The sequence below is a fragment of the Paroedura picta genome, chromosome 4 (assembly GCF_049243985.1).
Source record: "Paroedura picta isolate Pp20150507F chromosome 4, Ppicta_v3.0, whole genome shotgun sequence".
Lineage (NCBI taxonomy): Eukaryota > Metazoa > Chordata > Lepidosauria > Squamata > Gekkonidae > Paroedura > Paroedura picta.
The window spans coordinates 138,326,156-138,348,450 of record NC_135372.1 but is presented as its reverse complement, the minus strand read 5'-3'; the positions used below and the strand labels follow the sequence as shown (position 1 = coordinate 138,348,450).

The 22,295-nt window shown below is 47.8% G+C and overlaps 1 protein-coding gene across 3 annotated transcripts in view; it reads right to left on the bottom strand.

Moving 5' to 3' along the window:
- The window catches only part of SLCO4A1 (solute carrier organic anion transporter family member 4A1), a 61,291-nt gene that overhangs the window by 15,605 nt on the left and 23,391 nt on the right, over positions 1-22,295 (bottom strand). For 2 of the 3 annotated variants that reach the window (XM_077335796.1, XM_077335798.1), the window contains exons 2-5: positions 8,717-9,686; positions 7,936-8,026; positions 5,776-5,897; positions 4,002-4,113 (exon numbers count right to left, since the gene is read on the bottom strand). In XM_077335796.1, coding sequence (XP_077191911.1) covers positions 4,002-4,113; positions 5,776-5,897; positions 7,936-8,026; positions 8,717-9,536 — 1,145 coding nt within the window. In that variant the 5' untranslated portion in view covers positions 9,537-9,686. Of the gene's footprint in view, positions 1-4,001; positions 4,114-5,775; positions 5,898-7,935; positions 8,027-8,716; positions 9,687-10,378; positions 10,524-22,295 lie in introns of those variants that run through there. The other variant, XM_077335797.1, reaches the window with a different exon arrangement.

The window sequence follows — 22,295 nt, the reverse complement described above, 5'->3', positions numbered from 1 at the left end:
ATATTACATCCATCAGCCCTTGGAGACTTCAGGATATCTGATGAGGCGATTATGAATTTCTCCTCAGAAAGCAATTCCAGCTGTGGCTCTTTCTTCTGCGTACTGAAAGGGCCTTGGGGGAGCACAAGATGGTCCCAATTATCTTTCTTTCCCTCCGTTATTAAGGCCGGTCGAATTTATGCTGACTCAACGGCATGCTAATAATGACTCTGTGACCACACTGAAGCCTCTTCTGGTACAATTCTCTGCAAACTGCTGCCCATGTCCGGCTAACGCAGAAACAGAACTAGCAGCATAGGGTCACTCCAGCAGGGCTCTGTGGCCTGAACAAGGTGAGAAGGTTTGCGGGCCTCTACAGCTTCTTGTGGCGCAGAGTGGTAAGGCAGCAGACATGCAGTCTGAAAGCTCTGAGGCTGGAAGTTTGATCCCAGCAGCTGGCTCAAGGTTGACTCAGCCTTCCATCCTTCCGAGGTCGGTAAAATGAGTGCCCAGCTTGCTGGGGGGTAAACGGTCATGACTGGGGAAGGCACTGGCAAACCACCCCGTATTGAGTCTGCCATGAAAACGCTAGAGGGCGTCACCCCAAGGGCCAGACATGACTCGGTGCTTGCACAGGGGATACCTTTACCTTTAACTTTACCTTTCTGAAATGCACGCCTGCAGAGGGGGCCAAATGGTGGCTCTCCAAATGTCCATGAACTACGATTCCCATGAACCCCAGGGGCTCATGATAATCATAGCCCATGGACATCTCAGACTGTCAAATTCCCCACCCCATCCAGCCAGTCCCATTCTATACCTAATTTAAAGCCCTTACTGCATTACTTATTAATGCTAAGGCTGATTCACCACTGCTGGGCCAGAAGGTCCCACGAAAGGAGGGCTGACAGCTCTGGGTTGGGGATTTGGGTGTGGAGACCAAGCAGGTGGGGATTGGGGATGGGAGAAAGCCTTCACAAATGGTAAATGATAGATCGGTTGGCTGGCATCTACATATTACTCTCTGAAGGGGCATGTGACTACTGGCCAGTTTGGTGTAGTGGTTAGGAGTGCGGATTTCTAATCTGGCATGCCAGGTTCAATTCTGCACTTCCCCTCATGCAGCCAGCTGGGTGACCTTGGGCTTGCCACGGCACTGATAAAACTGTTCTGACCAAGCAGTGATATCAGGGCTCTCTCAGCCTCACCCACCCCACAGGGTGTCTGTTGTGGGGAGAGGAAAGGGAAGGTGAATGTAAGCCGGTTTGAGACTCCTTCGGGTAGAGAAAAGCGGCATATAAGAACCAACTCTTCTTCTTCTACTTCCGGGATTCCTCATGATCTGAAAAGTATTTCAGGGGTTCCTCCATAGTCAGAAATTTGAAAAAGGTTTCACTATGGTGCTGGGAAAATCCTGAATTAAACACTATACATATGCTCAGCATTTTTCATATCTGCCCTGCTTAGGTTTCTAGCTTGATCAGCACTTAAAGGCTATTTTTGAATTTAATTTCCTTGCGAGGAAGGAGAGCCGGGTCATAATCTCAGAAAGTGGCACAAAATCAAGAATGTCCCTGAATAGCCCGGCGGAAAATTCTCCAGGATAATATTTTTGCAATAAATGCCCCCCCCCCCCCAAAGCAACTCCCCTGGCAACCAGGATAAGTGGGTCACTCAAGCCTTGGTGGCTGCCGGGAGCAAGAATCTAAGTGAGCCAAAGGGTGCAACAGAGCTCATGTTGTGACCTCAAAGAACCTCAACTCGATTGCAAAACTCCAATTGATGGATCTTTTCAAAAACCTCTACTGCGGGGTGAGGCCGTTTCGTTATCTGTCGGGAGGAAGGCATTTTTCTTGCACCATTTACACCGCGCTATAGGATGTCATTCCACCTTTTGTGAAAAACTCCCGCATTGCAGTTAGGAGAATGTTTAAAAAGAAATCTAGAACTGGGGCGCTGACAATTTGCTGTAGTTTTTAGTCCACCTCTCCCTCTCTCTTTGCAATGCTACTGGTGCTCATCTCAGCCATAAATATGAGACTGTCATAGAATCATAGCCTATAGGATGTCATGTGCTTCAAACCCCAATCCAAGCACAGCTACACGCAGGAGCGTCAGCAGGTTCCAAAATGGTATCCAGACATTTCGATGCTCGGCCGCTTTGCCATGCCGTTGGAAACGAACGCTCATCCCAAAGCCTATTACATGAAAGGCCGGATTTCACAACAACAGTGGCTGGCTGCCAAACCCTAAGAATTCTTAAATAACTTTTAGAGGACATTCTCAAGGCATGCCAAAGTGTTTCCCTGCTTTTAACGTGCTCTCCAAAAGCTTCCATTGGCAATAAGAATTAAAAGTAAATAGAATCATAGAATCATAGAGTTGGAAGGGGCCATATAGGCCATAGAATCATAGAACCATAGAATCATAGAGGTGGAAGGGGCCATACAGGCCATCTAGTCCAACCCCCTGCTCAACGCAGGATCAGCCCTAAGCATCCTAAAGCATCCAAGAAAAGTGTGTATCCAACCTGTGCTTGAAGACTGCCAGTGAGGGGGAGCTCACCACCTCCTTAGGCAGCCTATTCCACTGCTGAACTACTCTGTGAAATTTTTTTCCTGATATCTAGCCTATATCGTTGTAGTTTAAACCTATTACTGCACGTCCTTTCCTCTGCAGCCAATGGGAACAGCATCCTGCCCTCCTCCAAGTGACAACCTTTCAAATACTTAAAGAGGGCTATCATGTCCCCTCTCAACCCCCTTTTCTCCAGGCTGAACATTCCCAAGTCCCTCAACCTATCTTCATAGGGCTTGCTCCCTTGGCCCCAGATCATCCTCGTCGCTCTCCTCTGTACCCTTTCAATTTTATCCACGTCCTTCTTGAAGTGAGGCCTCCAGAACTGCACACAGGACTCCAGGTGTGGTCTGACCAGTGCCGTATACAATGTTGTTTTATTGGGGGTTCTCTGACTTGGATGGCCCAAACTAGGCTGCTATCATCAAATCTCAGAAGCTAAGCAGAATCAGCCCTGGTTGGCAGTTGGATGGGAGACCACCATGGAAACTAAGGGTTGCTCAGCAGAGGCAGACAAGGGCAAACTAACCTTGTCTCTTGTCTTGAAAACGTATTTTTGGAGCCTTTAATATAATCAAAACAAGACTCGACTTCTAGACAACGTCTAGTTTCATTGTGAAACTTTTTCAGCTTTGTAGTAATAACTGCATGCAACTTCTGTTCTGTTCCCAAGAGACCTTGTGCTCTGTTTGAAATTTTTTGGCTGTGTGCAACCATTATTTATTTGTTTGTTTGCTTGTTATATTTGTATGCTGCCACTCCCAGGACTGCTGTCTCATGGCAGATCACAGCAGTAAAAACACACAATAAAAGAAAACCATATAATGCAATCACCATCACTCCCCAGACCCCCTAACCTGCAACTGATCCCTCCCCCCAGTCTGCCCAGGGGGTAATGTTACAAATGAGGGAATCTAAACTCCAAACTCCAGAGGAGGGCAAAGTCTCCTGTCTACCTGACCTCAACTAAAAGCCCAGTGGAAGAGCTCTGTCCTACAGGTCCTGCAGAACTGAGTCAGCTCTGACAGGGCCCTTAGCTCTTCCAGGAGCTCATTCCAAGGGACAGGGGCCAAGGTCAAAAAGTCCCTGGCCCTGGTCAAGGTCAGACAAACTTCCCATGGGCCAGGAATTACCAATCTATTTTTACCCTGAGAGAAAGCTGAAGAAGTCTCATAATGAAACTAGTTGACAAACTGGAACGTGAAGGCATCTCACACTAGAACAATTTCCATTCTTGTTCCTTGTGCAAGGGGAAGTGGGAGAGGAGGGAAAGAGAGAATCTGTGAGCAGGTCCCACTAGCTGTGTCTACACCCATTTCTGACCACAGTAACTTTACTCATGGCCCCTGATGGCTGCCATTGAATAAGCATAAGGTTAGGAAATTTATTTCTGTACTAACTCAAATGAGTTTTCCTTAGGGACAGGAACGAGTAGAAGATCTTACCGGGGAAGGTCTTTCATACTCTTTCCAAAATCGGGATCTGAGGCTGTTTTGTGGCTGCCGTCTTTCAGTTGATGGACTTCCGAAACCCTCATGACCACGTAGCGCTGGGATCCTGAAGAGGAGACATTTTCACTGAGAGTCAATCCATGTTGTGTGGCCAGTGGATCTAACCACAGCACTGCCGGGCCATTTCCACCTCTGAGACCACAACTTTATTCAATGGTACACTGATATTTGTCATAAGCAGAATGTCACTTTTAGACATTCTAGTTGAGGAGTTGATTGAATTCTAACTGGACTCTGCCAGCCACCCAGTTTAATTTGAAGTAAATTCATAGAGTTAATTTAATGCACCATTTGCCTCAGTTTCTTACTGGTTTATTGATTTCCTCACAAGGGACTATCACACAATGTACAAATGAATTGACTAAATAAAGGGTCCCCAATCTCACTGAGCCTCTGGCACTTTTAGGATTTTGAGAAGTGTTGGAATTGCAATCAGCAAGTAATTTGGTAAAGTCAGGCTTAAAGGGGCTAATATTCAGCGGTTAAACTCCTAAACTGTACCTGTTTACTCAATAGTGGCATCAAGTGGTCACTGGTGAGATTACAGTGCTCTGGGAATTCCTTTGGTTAAGGTGGGCTCCCACCCACTTCCTGTCTCTACAGAAAGAGAAGCTCTTCTGCTAGCAAGAAGGAAGGGAATCCTCCATTAGTCTCAGTTCTATCCATCTAAGCTTGCAATATGATGCTTTTGTAACTCCTATTGACACTTTTGTACTCTGCTCCAGTAGGGAGACTGAAGCAGATGAATATGACATGTATTTGTAAATAATCTTTTCCAGTAAAGATTACTCTCTTTTAAACATCAAAGCACTGTGAGTGCCTCTGCACTTCTCCTTATCAAATTGCATCTTGTTCTTATTTGCTCATTTTTATAGCATGTTCTGACCTCATTGTATTCTATCTCTTATCTGGGTCTAGTGGTCACCATTACACCTTGTGGTCATTGTACCTGGCAAGGCAGTCCGGGGATGCAGAATGATAGAGTGTTGCTTGATCTCATCAGATCTCAGAAGCTAACCAGGATCTGGAAGGGAGACCACCAAGGAAGGCTCTGCAGAGAAAGGCAATGACAAATTGCCTCTGCTTCTTGAGTCCTTTGAAAATCCCTTGCATTATGTGCTTCTGACTTATGGCGACCCTCTGAATTAATGACTCCACCCCCCCCCTCCCAAAATGGCCAATGATGGTCCATGGATATGAACTTTCATGAGCCAATGCTCATTTTGTCAGATACAGCTAGAATGTGAGTCCATCTGTCCTTGTATCTTAGAGAACATAGTGATTTCAGGTGCCAAATGACAGTATCAAGTGAATGACAATGGCAGATGTGATTGGATTAGGTGTGATATGCAGAAGGGTGCTAGGTATGGAGAAATCAACACTGGTAATGAAACAGGAAACCCAGATCTCTAGTTGGTCCAGGAGGATGCATTGTCTTACACTTCAGAATCAGTTGCAATTTAGCATTCTTTCTTTTTGTATTTTAACTGTTTATATCTTTGGCATTTTTAAAATGTCTACCATCTCACAGATCTTGATTGAGTGGAAAGGCGGCATAAAAATGTTTTCCATGACTTCAACAAAGGAGCACTTCTGTTTGTGTTCGGAAAGCAAGGGGAAGCAAGAAAAGGCAGATACCTTCAAGCCTCTGGTCGGCCCACCAGTTTCTCAGGAAGGACAGGATTTGAACTCTTGACTCCTGACATACCTGGCAGGCGGTGAGGGTAACCCAAGATAGGGATGGCAGTCAAAAGGGCAGCAGCACCAGCACCGATAAAACCGATCCACCATGCTCCAACCCACAGAGTATTGTCTGGCGTGAGATCAACTCTGTGAGTGGAAGAAATGAGGAGAAAGGGACTATTATTTCCCAAAATGAAGATGAAAAGCTGCTTTCTATACTCTGCTTCTCACTGCCCAAAGGAATCTCAAAAAGGCTTACAATTGCCTTCCCTTCCTCTTCCTACAACAGACACCCTGGTAGGTATGTAGAGCTGAGAGAGCTCTGACAGGCCTGCTCTGTGAGAACAGCACTATCAGGGCAGTAACAAGACCAAGGTCACCCAGCTGGCTGCATGTGGAGGAGCGGGGAATCAAACCCGGCTGGCCAGATTAGAAGCCACCACTCTTAACCACTACACCACGCTGGCTCTCCATGAAAGGGCACGACCAACTTTCCTAACTATCTCAGCCAGTAGACCATGACTCTAGTGGCAGGATGGATGGGGGGAGGGGCGTCACCATTTGCAGAGGACTAATCAATACAAATTGTACACCCCCCCCCGAGAAAGTCCATTCAAATGTTTATTTTGCTCCAAGAGAAGGCGAAAGGACAGCCTCAGAGCTTTCTAGTTAGTAATCGCATGTCTGGGAACAATGTTCCTATTGCAAGCACAGCACCAGAGCTAGAGGTATGGATCATATCAGCCACAAATAGGGTCTTCCAGTGGCCATGGAGGAACACACATTCCCTGCCTATTAACAGAAAGAAAGAAAGAAAGAAAGAAAGAAAGAAAGAAAGAAAGAAAGAAAGGAAGGAAGGAAGGAAGGAAGGAAGGAAGGAAGGAAGGAAGGAAGGAAGGAAGGAAGGAAGGAAGGAAGGAAGGAAGGAAGGAAGGAAGGAAGGAAGAAAGAGGCCAGACTCCAGGTGCCATCTGGAGAAGAGTAGAAGCCATGTTGAGTCCCTGTTTGGGGAGAAAGATGGGGTGTAAATGGAATAAGTAAAAAAGGAAGAGAACTTCAGATAGAGGGGGGCGGGTGGCCCATGCAGATGTCAATAAATAAGCTCTGTGGAAGAGTGCCATTCTGAAAGACAGTTCTGAGATAGCTCGAATCTTTGCTGGCATCTTGTTCCACCGGACACTCACTCACTCACTCACTCACTCACTCACTCACTCACTCACTCACTCAGAGAGAAAGAAAGAAAGAAAGAAAGAAAGAAAGAAAGAAAGAAAGAAAGAAAGAAAGAAAGAAAGAAAGAAAGAAAGAAAGAAAGAAAGAAAGAAAGAACGAGGGCGGGAGAGAACGATAGATGAAACTACTGCAAGATGAATTATCTTCTGTTTATGGATTATCTTCTGTGCAGGAACCCATATCCTCCCTCCTGTCCTACTACATGCTCTAAAGCACGGGTGGCCAAACTGTGGCTCTCCAGATGTCCCCTGATGAGGCCGATTGGTGAAACACAAAGGACGTTTTTGGAAATTTAACCAAGTAATGAAATATATTCTAACCTGATTTTGCACCATCGGCCTTCCCCTTACTTTACACTGACTGGGCAGCCAAGTTCCTATTTTTTAATCTTCCAAGCCTTTATTCTCTTGATGCCTGGTAAGTGTAACAATTGTGAGACCTATGCTAAGATGCTTTGAAGTATTCTTCTAAAATGACGAGGTGAAAAGCAAATGTGGTAAATGGCCTGTCTAGAGCAGGGGTAGTCAAACTGCGGCCCTCCAGATGTCCATGGACTACAATTCCCAGGAGCCCCCTGCCAGCGAATGCTGGCAGGGGGCTCCTGGGAATTGTAGTCCATGGACATCTGGAGGGCTGCAGTTTGACTACCCCTGGTCTAGAGATATGGCAATCTTATTATGTTGCTTGGGTCTCAGGCCGGTGAACATGCTGAAGTTCCTCTAGAACAGGGGGCCAAACTTTGGCTCTCCAGAGTTTCATGGACTACCATTGCCATGAGCTCCTGCCAACTGGCCATGTTGGCAGGAGCTCATGGGAATTGAAGTCCATGAAACTTTGAAGAGTCAGTTTGGTCACCCCATGCATCCAGAGAGAGAGAGAGGGAGAGAGGAAGAGAGAGATGAAACAAGGATCAGATATGCAGTGGGTAAGAAACAACTGTGTTTTACTAACTTACTTCTGGCCTATTTCAGTATAAATATTTAGGAAGAGTCCTCCAATCAGATAGCCAGCCGCAGGCCCCAAAATGGCAGCAGTGTAAAAAATTGCTGGAGGGAGAGGAAAAAAAGAGAGAGGTATCAGAAGCACAAATGTTTCAAGTCCCCCCTCCCCATTCTAAAACTTTACTGAATTTTTGGTTTGTGGAAGGTCTCATTTCAGACTTTCTGACCTTCTGCCAGCTGCTGACTGAGAGGGGATTCCATCTAGAGTTGCTAGCCTCTAGGTGGGACCTAGAGATCTCCCAGAATTACAACCAATCTCCAGACAACAGAGATCAGTTCCCGTGGAGAAGATGGCTGCTTAGGGGGGCAGACAAAGGCATTCTCCCCATAGGCGGTCTTTCCCCTTCCCAAACCCTATCCCCCTCAGACCCTACCCCCAAATCTCCATCCCAAAGTTGGCAACTGTACTTGCATCTCACAACCTCCCACACTGGAACTCTGGCAAAGAATTGGGAGAGCCCTAAATATTGAGCTGCCAATACTAGCAGGTAACACAAGACAGATGTCTTCAGCACTTTCCACCAACACGGGTGTGCTTGAGGAGGAGACACACAGGCATGTAGTACTTATGTGCTTCTTCTGGTTGAGGGAAATTGGGAATGTGGCTCTCTTCAAGCTGTCGAGCGAGTACCGTGCATCTACGCAACTAGAATCAACGGATAGCTCTTTGGGGAGGTGAAAAGGCCAAAAGAAAGAGAGAGAAAAGAGCAGAACTACTTTAAACATATTGATTACCAATATATACAGGCGAATAGTTAGACTTGACGTTTTCATCCAGATAGGTCACCCCAAGGGTATAGAGAGGAGTCGCTCCAATCCCGTGCAGAAACTGTCCCAGCATGAAGACGAACCGGTAATTCGAGAGGCTGGACATGCTTCCCGAGCACCGCACGCTCTGGTTGGAGGAGCACATGTCCGTGTCCTGCAAGAAATGGACCTCATACCGGCTGGTGGTGAACTGGGGCAGCGCGAAGACCAGGGACCCGATCCCCATGACGAACACGCCCCACCCGAGCCACCGCGGCTTGTGCCCGTTCCCCCCAAAGTAGCTGACGAACGTCAAGCACACGCAGGCCGCGATGTCGTATGAGCTGGCGATTAGCCCACTCTCGTAACTGCGGAGGTCGAACCTCCGCTCGATGGACGTGATGACCGTGTTGATGAAGCCGTTGACCGTCATGCCTTGGAGGAAGGAGGCCGCGCAGAGGAAGAAGAGGACCCCCTTGGGCGTATTGCAGAACTGTAAACAACCGGGCGTGAACGCCCCCCACCCGCACTCAAGGCCCTCTTCTTCGGAGGAGACATATTTGATCCCTGTGCCGTACGGGGTTTTGCTTTCGGATCGGGCCTGGCAGAGGGGTTTTGCGCAGGAGTCCGAGGGGCTGTTGGCGTTGGAGTACAAAGTGCAGCTGCTCAGAGGGGTCGAGCAAGACTCCTTGGGAGTAGGGAGATCAAAACTAAGGCTATTCTCCACCGGGCCCGAGGGGCAGGAAAAAATCAGTTTCTGGGTAAAGTCGAAGCCATTTTCGCCGGACAACTTGTGAGGCATTTCCATCAGAGGGGGCTGGCTTTTATCCCCCCCCTCCCCAGACTGGTTTGGATTCTCGCAGTGTCGTCTCGAGACCTTGGCTTTCAAAAGGAACGATCCTGGGATAACAGCGCAGGCGGGAGGAGCGGCGAACGAGAGATCTGGGATCGCTTCATTCTGTGGAGAGAACATCGAGGGGAGTTAGCCGATGCATGGTGTCCTATGCAAGAGCTGCCATTTTTTTTAAAACTTTCCCAGCCTCTGCTCAGGGGCTTCGACAGAAACTTAATCTGCAGATAGGCCTAACGCTAATGCTGAGAATCCGGGACCTGGGTGGTCTTGACAGATCTCAGAAGCTAAGAAGGGTCAGCCCCGCTGGTTAGCCCTTGAATGTGGGGGTGTTAATTCAAGTTTACCTGAACTGAAAAATATAATGAAAACAGAATCTTATCAGTACTTTCCGGGGATATTTCGGCTTCCTGAATGCATCTGCAGCGCCACGAGCTACATTTCGCTATTGTTAGTATGACCTTCTACTCTGTCAAGAGAATCCTTTATAAAGTTGAAGTTGGTCCTTTAATATAAAAACCATTGTCCCTTGAAAAAGCTGTAAGGTGAAACGCATCGGGACTTGTGTGAAATTATAAAGAATAAAGAATTACTGAAGATAGAAGACTCTATATAAGTCAGTTTTGGATATTTTATTGCCTTGTTGGTTCCCCAGTGCATCTATCTCTATTTTCTTCACTGGGTCCCAGTTCATTATTTTTGCTTCAGCAGAATATCAGGTAAACCTGCAGTTCTCCCCACAGGATCAACTCCTGGGTGCACTTTGTTGGACATACCTAATAAAAAGTATTGGGTACTACCTGACTTCAGGTGAGGGCCAATCAGAAGCTCTTCCTCACTCTCTCTTTCTTCTTCCGTGCTCCTTCCGGGGAGCCAGCAGGAGGTAGCTCTGGCCAGCTTTCTACCCCCTCTGCATTGGCTGTGCTGCTCTTTCTGGCTGCGGGGTAAAGGCCACAAAATCCCTTCCACCCTCCCTCCGTGACCACCCCTCCTTCTCCTGGCTTTCTGGCTGCTGGGGGAAGATGGGGAAGGTTCACCTCACATGCTCCAAAGTCGCCACCCTACTCTTCCTTGCCAGCTTGGTGTAGTGGTTAGGAGTGCGGACTTCTAATCTGGCATGCCAGGTTCGATTCTGCGCTCCCCCACATGCAACCAGCTGGGTGACCTTAAGCTCGCCACGGCACTGATAAAACTGTTCTGATCGGGCAAGAATATCAGGGCTCTCTCAGCCTCACCCACCCCACAGGGTGTCTGTTGTGGGGAGAGGAAAGGGAAGGTGATTGTAAGCCGCTTTGAGCCACCTTCGGGTAGGGAAAAGTGGCATATAAGAACCAACTCTTCTTCTCCTCCTTGCTGCCCATGGAGGGTGGAGAAGCCTGGCCACGCAAAGTCCTTGCCACCCATGCCAATCAAACCACACGGCTTTCAAAATCGGGTCTCAGCCCCAATCACATGACCTCTGAAGGCAGGGCAGGTGGGTCAGGACTTTTGTTACAGTTGATAAGGACAGTTGTGGTCTTGCAAATATAGGATTGCCAACCAGCGGGCAGCACCCGAAGAACTCTCAGTATTACAAGTGGTCAATAAACAAGCCAGATCAGTTTCCCTAGAGAAAATGGCTGCTTGGGTAGATGCCTTCTATGGCCTTGTACACAGCTGAGGTCCCTCTCCTCCTCAAAACTTGCCCTCCCCATGAGTCCCCCCCCCAAATCTCCAAATATTTCCCAATCAAGAGAAGGCGACCATTTTAAAATACCAAGACTTGGAACTGTACCCCAAAAAAAAATGGGGTGGGGTGCAGGATGTCAGGTGCTTCAATCCCAATCCAAGCACAGCTACATGCAGGAGCGTCAGCAGGTTCCAAAATGGTATCCAGACATTTCGATGCCCGGCCGCTTTGCCATGCCGTTGGAACGAACGCCCATCCCAAAGCCAATTACATGAAAGGCCGGATTTCACAACAAGAGTGGCTGGCTGCCTATGAATTCTTAAATAACGTTTAGAGGACATTCTTAAGGCATGCCAAAGTGTTCCCCTGCTTTTAACGTGCTCTCCAAAAGCTTCCATTGGCAATAAGAATTAGAATCATAGAGTTGGAAGGGGCCATACAGGCCATCTAGTCCAACCCCCTGCTCAACACAGGATCAGCCCAAAGCATCCTAAAGCATCCAAGAAAAGTGTGTATCCAACCTTTGCTTGAAGACTGCCAGTGAGGGGGAGCTCACCACCTCCTTAGGCAGCCTATTCCACTGCTGAACTACTCTGACTGTGATTTTTTTTCTTGATATCTAGCCTACATCATTGTACTTGTAGTTTAAACCCATTACTGCGTGTCCTCTCCTCTGCAGCCAACAGAAACAGCCTCCTGCCCTCCTCCAAGTGACAACCCTTCAAATACTTAAAGAGGGCTATCATGTCCCCTCTCAACCTCCTTTTCTCCAAGCTGAACATTCCCAAGTCCCTCAACCTATCTTCATAGGGCTTGGTCCCTTGGCCCCAGATCATCCTCGTTGCTCTCCTCTGTACCCTTTGAATTCTATCTACTTCCTTCTTACTTAGAGTCGGGTTGCCAGTCCCAAGTTAGAGATCATTTTTTGAAGGGGGAGGCTTTAGAGGGTAGGGTTAGGGTGACCAGGTCTTGCCTAGCAACCTGAGGGTGATGGGGGAAGCTTCCCAGGAGAAAGAGGAAAGCCCTGGCCACTTTGCCAGAATCACACAGGAAGTGATGTCATTGCACCAGCAATATCTGGGTGACAATCTGGTATTTGGGGCAAAAACTCTATGGTAAAAATAGCTTCGACAATAGAGTTTTTGTCCCAATACCAGACTGTTATGGATCGCTGGCTGTCCTCTTTCTCCAAGGAAGTCCCCTGCACTAACCAGCAGATTGGCGGCTGAGCCCAGATATACAGCTCTGCTTCCCTACCATATTCTGCATGATTGCGCCACTTCTGGGATTTCTCGAAGCCTGAAGAATGTTTCAGGGCTTTCTCAACAGTGAAAAGGTTGAGTTTTATGCCATTAAGGGTATTAAGGAGCGATCGAGGGCAAAAGAAGAAGGGGACGACAGAGAATGAGGTGGCTGGATGGAGTCACTGAAGCAGTAGGTGCAAACTTAAATGGACTCCGGGGAATGGTAGAGGACAGGAAGGCCTGGAGGATCATTGTCCATGGGGTTGCGATGGGTCGGACACGACTTCGCACCTAACAACAACATCAAGGGTATTTATCTATCTTTTTTTTTAAAGGCTAAAAAGGCAAAAAGAGAGCCTCTTGTGGCACAGAGAGGTAAGGCAGCTGACATACAGTCTGAAGCCGTCTGCCCATGAGGCTGGGAGTTCGATCCCAGCAGCCGGCTCAAGGTCGACTCAGCCTTCCATCCTTCCGAGGTCGGTAGAATGAGTACCCAGCTTGCTTGCTGGGGGGTAAACGGTAATGACTGGGGAAGGCACTGGCAAACCACCCCGTATTGAGTCTGCCAGGAAAACGCTGGAGGGCGTCACCCCAAGGGTCAGACATGACCCGGTGCTTGCACAGGGGATACCTTTACCTTTACCTTTTACCTAAAAAAAAAAGGCTACACTTCACTAAACTCACTACACTGCTACGGACCAGCAGACTCAAGCTAACAAGGCCCCTCATTGCACAACTAATGATAGACAGCTGAGTCCTTTAAATCCCCCAAGCTGAGCATGACTTCCCCCCTCAAAGTCTGACTCAGTGCTCCCATCCACACAGCTCCTGGCTCCCAACCAAGGTTTTAACAAGCGGGATGACAAAAGCTTTTCACCAGCTTATCATTTTAATCAGCCTAATGAGCCGCAGGGCCAATTAAAAGGGGTAACTCAGCCTCTGAGTCTCCGAATGCTAAGACTGAGCTGTCAAACGGCACTCTGAGTAAGCCTATTTCCCCAGCCCTTGCTCAGCGGTAGGTAATCTTCTCTTTCACTCTCGCTGGCTTTGTGATTTTGATAAGGAATTACCGGAGCAAATGAGATGAGATTCACTCTTATCCGGTGTTTTCTCATTGCTGGGAGAGGCTTAGGCCATGGAAAAATGGAAATGACTGGATTGTATCATACGGCAGGATATTTAAAAAGGGACGCTGGGAAAAGGAAGCAAGCCGTCTGCAGAGAGAGCAGAGATCCAGGTGTTAATGAGGGGCGGCCAACCTCCAGGTGGGGCCTGAGATCATCTGGAGAGAATGGCAGCTCAGGAAGGACCGACTCTATGACATCATGTCCCACCTGAATTCCCTTCCCTCTCAAAACTCCACCCAGAAATCACCAGGGATTTCCCTGCCTGGACTTGGCGAATCTCAGCATCCCTATCTCCAGGGGATCTGATCTCTGTAGTGTGGAGACTAGCTGTAATGACAAGAGATCTCCAGCCTCCACCTACAGGTTGTCAACCCTACGGCCCATTCCGCACAAGGTTCAATGTGGCAAATTGCTTTCGGAAAGAAAAACCGGAATTTTAAATAGTGGAATTCGGCGTAACGCATACCTGCCTTTGTAGTGGAATCCAGTTGCGTTTCAATCGTTTCCCACAGGTTTCCGGTCTTGCCAAAAATTGCTAGAAAGGAAGCGATTTTTTCCGTGCTTTGTCCTGCCCCTGGCCGTCAATCAAACGAGCAGCCAATGGGCGGTTGTTACCATGCTCCGGAAAAGCCCCTTTGCCTTTAAGAACAGGTTTTTTTTAAAAAAGTAAAAACACACGTTGCAACGAATATGCCTTGATTCCTTGCTTCCTCCTAACGTAGAGACCCAGCTAGCTGGCAGCTGGCCTGTGAGCTGCCGATTGTTTGCAAGTGAGCTGCCGATTGTTTTCAAGTGAATCCACTTTTTGGGATTTCCCTGGAAGCACAACAACGAAGTGCTTTTCATGGGACTGTTTCAGGAGTGTGGCAGATTGTGCACGATGTCGTGCATAACTGCATATTAGTAGCGATTACAATTTGCCACACTCCTGCTACATTAAACTTGTGCGGAATGGACCTACGTGTTGACTCCATTGAACAGTCCAATAGCCACATAACTGGCTTCTGAAGTATCATCTGGAGAACACCATGGACCCCAAGCCAAGTGGATTGAAGGAAGGAAGGAAATCAGCTTTCCAAGAAATTATTTAGTCTGTAGAGGTTTATATCCTTAACAGCTGATGCTTGATCAGCTCAGCTCCTCAGGTTTGATGAGGCACATAATCACAATAAAAGGGGGATGAAATTAACCCAAATGTAAATATAATAAAATACGCCAGTTTGGTGTAGTGGTTAGGAGTGCGGACTTCTAATCTGGCATGCCGGGATCGATTCTGCGCTCCTCCACATGCAACCAGCTGGGTGACCTTGGGCTCGCCATGGCACTGATAAAGCTGTTCTGACAGAGCTTTGATATCAGGGCTCTTTCAGCCTCACCCACCCCACAGGGTGTCTGTTGTGGGGAGAGGAATGGGAAGGCGACTGTAAGCCGCTTTGAGCCTCCTTCGGGTAGGGAAAAGCGGCATATAAAAACCAACTCTCTTCTTCTTCTTCTTCTTCTTCTTCTTCTTCTTCTTCTTCTTCTTCTTCTTCTTCTTCTTCTTCTTCTTCTTCTTCTTCTTCTTCTTCTTCTTCTCCTCCTCCTCCTCCTCCTCCTCCTCCTCCTCCTCCTCCTCCTCCTCCTCCTCCTCCTCCTCCTCCTCCTCCTCCTTCTTCTTCTTCTTCTTATTCAATGCCTGAACTTCCACAGTTCCGCAGGGCCTGCAAGAGGGAGCTCTTCCAGCAGGAATTCGCTTGAGGGCGACCTTGCTTTAGGATGCTTTGGGCTGATCCTGTGTTGAGCAGGGGGTTGGACTAGATGGCCTGTATGGCCCCTTCCAACTCTATGATGTTAGGATTCTAGGATTCTATGACCTACTGAGAACACCTGCTGGGCCCCCCAGATACCCCCCTGAGAATTAACCTCCCAATGTTACAATTGTTATTTATATTATAAATGTGGTTTTGGAATCTTTTGATGCTTTATTGAAAGTTGTTTCGATGTTACAGTTTGTATAACGTTCCATGTAAGTTATAGAATGTTCAGTGTAAACCGCCCAGAGCTGCAAAGAAATGGGCGGTACAGAAATCTAAATAAATAAAATAAATAAATGTCGGGTGGCAGCTGAAGCCTGTTCTATTTAGGACAGAGTTTAATTAAAGGAGCCCAAAATTTGTGACCCAATGTTTTTTTTTCATTTTTAATGCCTCTTCTTAATGCTACAAGCCGTCTTGAGCTCTGTCAGAAGAGAAGCACCTAATCAATAAATGAATATATGGCGTATATGACATATTCCCCAAGCCCACTTGCAGGGAGGGGCAATCTTTAAAACCAAGAAAGGAAGAAAGACCTGGAGACAACATGTCCCCTTATGGGGAAGCCCTTTTATTTCCCAGTTATGCAGAGTGATTTCTGCTCTAACACATGCTGGGGAGTAAGTTAAATTAGGCATACAAGGGATGAAAAATATATTTGCTAAAGGGAATGAATATTGCATACCCTGCTAGATGCAGATTTACATATAATCACTAAATTTAAATGGACGTACAACTAGGGCTGCCAGCTCTGAGTTCGGAAAGACCCAGAAACTTTGGGGGCGGAGCCAGGAGTGGGTGGGATTTGGAGAGGGGAAGGGCCTCAGTTGGGCATAATAGCAGAAAGCCCTCCTTCAGAGGAACTGATCACTGCCACCTGGAGGTCAGCTGCAAATCCAGGAGATCTCCACCCTCCACCTGAGAGGCCAGCTGCCTTCGTGTCCCCTCTGTCTGCTATCCAGGTGCAAATGCTGATGGGGAGTTTCCGAAGGATGCTCTTCTGCCTTAATTCATCCCACCTAACAGAGGAAGTGTGAGCAGCCCTTCTTCCACCAGGTGGTATCTCAGGGTCTTCCATGGCTGCTTAAGGAATCTGGTCACCTGAGCAGACATAGAAAGCGATTTTGCTGGACAGAAGCAGAAGCCAGGCTTTTCAGTGGGCAGGCCTCAAATAGGGTTGGGAAATACCTAGAGGCCCCTCACCATCTTTGTTGCCCTCCTCTGGACACACTCCTTTTTGTCTATCTCCCTCTTCAACTGGGGTGCCCAAAACTGAACACAGGACTCCGAGTGAGGCCGAACCAGAGCAGAGTAAAGTGGTACCATCACCTCCTGTGATTTGGACACGATACTCCGTTTGATACAGCCTAAAATCCCATTTGGCTTTTTAGCCACTGAGTAACACTGTTGACTCATGTTCAATGTATGGTCTACTAAGACTCCTAGATCCTTTTCGCACATGCTGCTGCCAACGTAGGATGGTCTATATCAGGGGTAGTCAAACTGCGGCCCTCTAGATGTCCATGGACTACAATTCCCAGGAGCCCCTGCCAGCAAATGCTGGCAGGGGCTCCTGGGAATTGTAGTCCATGGACATCTGGAGGGCCGCAGTTTGACTACCCCTGGTCTATATGTTTAACCAAGAAGAAAAGGGGAGCCCTCCATATGGTGACAGTATAATCTTGGCCACAGGCTCACAATAGCACAGAGTTACCAGTCTAGAGTGACATGTGTCAAGTGATACCTTTAAACATTGATTTGAATGATGAAGAATTGGAGGGCTGTTACTGAGGAAGCTGTTTTCACTGAAAAAGGATATTATCCGGATGCCGTTCTGGCAGAAGTCCTGCCGATTAAAAGACAAAGAAAAGTGCACTAAAAGGACACTCTTTACTTTTGATTTATATTTTATCATATTGCCACTGGGATAGGCTAAGACTAAAAGCGGCATATAAGAACCAACTCGTCTTCGTCTTCGTCTTCGTCTTCGCCTACTACTGCCAAGAAAAGTCCCCCCCCCATCCTATAACAATTGTTACCTGTACAACCATATTTCTACCATAGAGTTCCCTTTCCTCACCAGCCTCAATCTCCAAATTTTAAGAACTTCCCCACTCTGGAATTCCATACCCCCCTTTCCCTGCTGGCAGTCAGGAGGACCCTGGGAATCCTAAACCAAGATGTGTGCTTGGCTGTGACTCTCTAAAACAGGGGTAGTCAAACTGCGGACCTCCAGATGTCCATGGACTACAATTCCCAGGAGCCCTTGCCAGCATTCGCTGGCGAATGCTGGCAAGGGCTCCTGGGAATTGTAGTCCATGGACACCTGGAGGGCCGCAGTTTGACTACCCCTGCTCTAAAAGCTTCCTTGCTTATTTTCTGCCTAATTAACACCTGGCTTTGCAAAATATGAAGAAACATTTATGGAAATCTCATTCTGGTGTAATAACAGTTTACGTATTACCCACATGAATACATACACACTTTTCAGTTATTTTAAACCTTTCCTCTACTCTCCCGAAGACCTGGATGTAAAACTTCCAGATGCCAAATTGTCCATGGACCTTGGTCGTTCCTGGGAAATCCACCCCCTCCTGGTTCAGGAACGAAAGATGGGATTACATCTCTCCATACGGAATTCCTCCTCCGTAGCAGAAAGATTACGGACAATCCTCTTAGCCTATGGAAGAATTTGATACATTACCTCTATAAGCAGTGCCAGAAAACCATTCCGCACGCCCTGCAAAATGGAGCTCTTTCTCCAGGGTTATGGTTGAGGCTGGCGTGGCGAGGTAGATCTGATGTCCCCCCCGACCCCCCGTGCTAAGAGGGTCATCCTTTAGCATTGTCATCCACGCTCCATCTTCCCACTCCACTCCTCAATATAGAATTGGGGGGGGGGGAAGGGGTAAGTGGGCTGAAGACCGCCATGGTTCTTAAAAGTCTGTTTTATTGTATGTGTGTCCAGAATTGTTTTAATGGGGTTTTTACAGGGGGGTTATAAGGACAGTTCAAGAGTGACGTGTATTAAGTCTTAAAGGTAAAGGTAAAGGTATCCCCTGTGCAAGCACCGAGTCATGTCTGACCCTTGGGGTGACGCCCTCCAGCGTTTTCATGGCAGACTCAATACGGGGTGGTTTGCCATTCCCTTCCCCAGTCATTACCGTTTACCCCCCAGCAAGCTGGGTCCTCATTTTACCGACCTCGGAAGGATGGAAGGCTGAGTCAACCTTGAGCCGCCTGCTGGGATCGAACTCCCAGCCTCATGGGCAAAGCTTTCAGACAGCTGCCTTACCACTCTGCGCCACAAGAGGCTCTTGTATTGTCTTAATTAATTAATTAATTAATAAGAGGCGCTGATAGGCTGGAAGAATTTTGCCAAAGTTGTCAAGAATGGCTGCTTGCCAGTGTCAAGACAGGACATGTTTTGAAGTCCAGGTTGTTGAGGTTCAGGTGCGTAGCTGCATTGGTCTGAAGAACACAGTACAAGTCGAGCTGCACTTTTGTGACCAAGAAGTTTAAATCTGAGGGTATAAGCACGCATATGAAAGCTATGAACCAGAATTAAACTTGTTGGTCTTAAAGGCGTCTCTGGACTCTCAGCTTTGTCCTAGGTTGTTTAGAGTTCAGGACTGGCCGTTTGTGGGTTTTGATTTCGTTATTTTTTTTCAGGTCTCTTAATAATATACTCCCCTATCTGCAGCCTACAACAACAACAAAGAAGACCACAGAATCTAACAGAGTTCCTTTCTTGTCTTGTGGGGGGCTTCTATGATAAGCAGTCAAAAGAGGAGATGCCAAAGCTGACCGATTCCTTCCAGAGTTCTGGGAATTCAAAAGGTTTGCAGATTAATGAAGTTACCATGGTGGCGATCTCTTCTCTTCCTGTTGCCAAGAGGGCAAAGTAAAGTGAGGCCAAGGTTGATGGTGCAAAATCAGGTTAAAATATATTTTATTATTAGGCTAAATTTTCAAAAATTAAGATGCTTTCACTTCAGAAGACATGTGGAATTGTAGCTTCGTGGAAATCTGGCTTCGTCAGAGGACATGTGGAGAGCCTCAGTTTGGCCACCCCTGCTTTAGAGCATGCAGCAGGGCAGGAGGGAGGATATGTGTTCCTGCACAGAAGATAATTCATCTATTCATCTTGCAGTAGTTCTTCATCTATCTTCCCCCTCTTCCTTCCTTCCTTCCTTCCTTCCTTCCTTCCTTCCTTCCTTCCTTCCTTCCTTCCTTCCTTCCTTCCTCCCTCCTTCCTTCCTTCCTTCCTTCCTTCCTTCCTTCCTCGCTCCCTCCCTCCCTCCCTCCCTCCTTCCTTCCTTCCTTCCTTCCTTCCTTCCTTCCTTCCTTCCTTCCTTCCTTCCTCCCTCCCTCCCTCCTTCCTTCCTTCCTCCCTCGCTCCCTCCCTTGCTCCCTCCCTCGCTCCTTCCTTCCTTCCTTCCTTCCTCCCTCGCTCCCTCCCTCGCTCCTTCCTTCCTTCCTTCCTTCCTTCCTTCCTTCCTTCCTTCCTTCCTTCCTTCCTCCCTCCCTCCCTCCCTCCTTCCTTCCTTCCCTCCTTCCTTCCTTCCTTCCTTCCTTCTTTCCTCCCTCGCTCCCTCCCTCCCTCCCTCCCTCGCTCCCTCCCTCCCTCCTTCCTTCCTTCCTTCCTTCCTTCCTCCCTCGCTCCCTCCCTCCCTCCCTCCCTCCCTCCTTCCTTCCTTCCTTCCTTCCGTCCTCCCTCCCTCCCTCCCTCCCTCCCTCCCTCCTTCCTCCCTCCCTCCCTCCCTCCCTCCCTCCTTCCTTCCTTCCTTCCTTCCTTCCGTCCTTCCTTCCGTCCTTCCTTCCTCCCTCCCTCCCTCCCTCCCTCGCTCCCTCCCTCCCTCCCTCCCACGCTCCCTCCCTCCCACGCTCCCTCCCTCCTTCCTCCTTCCTTCCTTCCTTCCTTCCTTCCTTCCTTCCTTCCTTCCTTCCTTCCTTCCTTCCTTCCTTCCTTCCTTCCCTGTTGCAGGATTCCAAAGCTGCTCCTTAGAAACGATGCCAAGGGTGCTACTTCTGGATATGCCTTCAAAGATTTCTTTGCAAGACCAGTGGTTCTTTCTAGCCTCCTCGCCCAGCTTTTTCCTGTTCCCTTCAGTGACCGGGTTTGGTTCATCAGAACCCGTCGGGGGGGGGGGGGGGCGACCTGAGGTCCTTTTGCCCACCTAATTAATTGCTCAGCCGCATGCCAGGAGATGGGGACGGATGGCTCTCTTTAAAACGGGCTTAAAGGCTCTTTGTTTATTTTAGGTAGAAACTTTAATCCCCGCTAATCAGAAGCCGGCCCTGAAAGGAGGACGGCCTTCCAATAATCCCGATCAGCAGGCTAAAGATTTGCCCCCTTTCGGCAAGCTCCACCGAAGAGCACGTGCTTGGGCTAACAAGAGATGACCGCTTAGCTTATTTTCTAAAACGGGGGTTACCTACGATTGTGCCGAGAAGAAGAACAAACTGCTGAGTAGCAACCAGCTGACAGCGATCCCAGGCTTGGATGTTCCAAGCAAGAGACAAGCATGGGCAGTTGGCCATTGTCTTCCCCTGAGACGTGAATTTTGTCTCCCTTGGTGATCTTCCTCCCTAGCAGTAACCCTGCTTTGCTTCCAAGTACTGACGACCTCTGGCTAAGCTGGACTTTAGCTGGCGAGTAGCTTGGCTGGGCAGGGACATCATCCACACAACAGCCTTGCGGGGTAGATCGAGATAGAGTTCGTCTATCTAGAGCAGCGGGAAAGAGCGAGGTCGGCATAAGGGGACAAGAGGCAGAGCTGAACAGAGAAACCCCGGAAAAAATACCCAATTTATATGCCATCCTGAACCATGGATCTTCATGCCATTGCTCAGTTTCGGTTTAATTTCTGTGAAAGAACCCTTGCATAGTTTTATGGTTGGGGGTCACCACGACACGAGGAACTGGATTAAAGGGTCACGGCATTAGGAAGGTGGAGAACCTCTGCTTTTGGCCTTTCTTGACAATCCATTGGGATGACCTGCAAGATCTTCTCCTTAGCCCTAGATTCCTGAGGCTGTTTGTAGTTGCTCACTAGGTAAGGAAGGACACTCTGCACATGCTCAAAGGAATTCTATTTTCTTAAAAAAAAAAAATATCGCTCCACATTTCAAAATAACCTGCGAAATCAGGGAGGTTGCCAACTCTGGGTTCGGAAATTTCTGGAGATAGGGTGGTGGGGGTGGTGGACTGTGGAGAGGATTTGGTTTAGGCAGAGAAGGGAAGTCAGCCAGGGTACCACGCCTTAGAGCCAGGGTACCACGCCTGAAGCAATCTTTTATTCCAGAGGAACTGATCCCTGTAGTCTGGAGATCAAATGTAATTCCAGGAGATCTCCAGACCCCACCTGGAGGGTGGTAAGAAACAAACCATCAGCTCCCTAGAGAAGAAGCAGCTGATGAAAGGCTATGATATCCACCAGAATTCTTCTTCTTCTACACAGGGGTAATTCAAACTATTTATTTTACTCTACTACTGTGACATTATGTCAGTTTATGTAGCGTCTGAATTATCCCTGCGTCGGGATCTTCTGCATAATCATTATTCTTGCACGTATCTTTTTTATTAACTGTGTTCTTTTTGTATTGACCGTTGCATCGATTTACCATTTGCCGGAACTAATGTGTAGCACCGTTTGGAAGTTGTCTAGAGGTATTCTATATTACATGCACCATGTATTATTTTAACTGGGAGAGGCATAATAAGAGACAAATCTTTGGATGATATTTTTCATAGAATCATAGAGTTGGAAGGGGCCACACAGGCCATCTAGTCCAACCCCCTGCTCAACGCAGGATCAGTCCTAAGCATCCTAAAGCATCCAAGAAAAGTGTGTATCCAACCTTTGCTTGAAGGTTTCCTT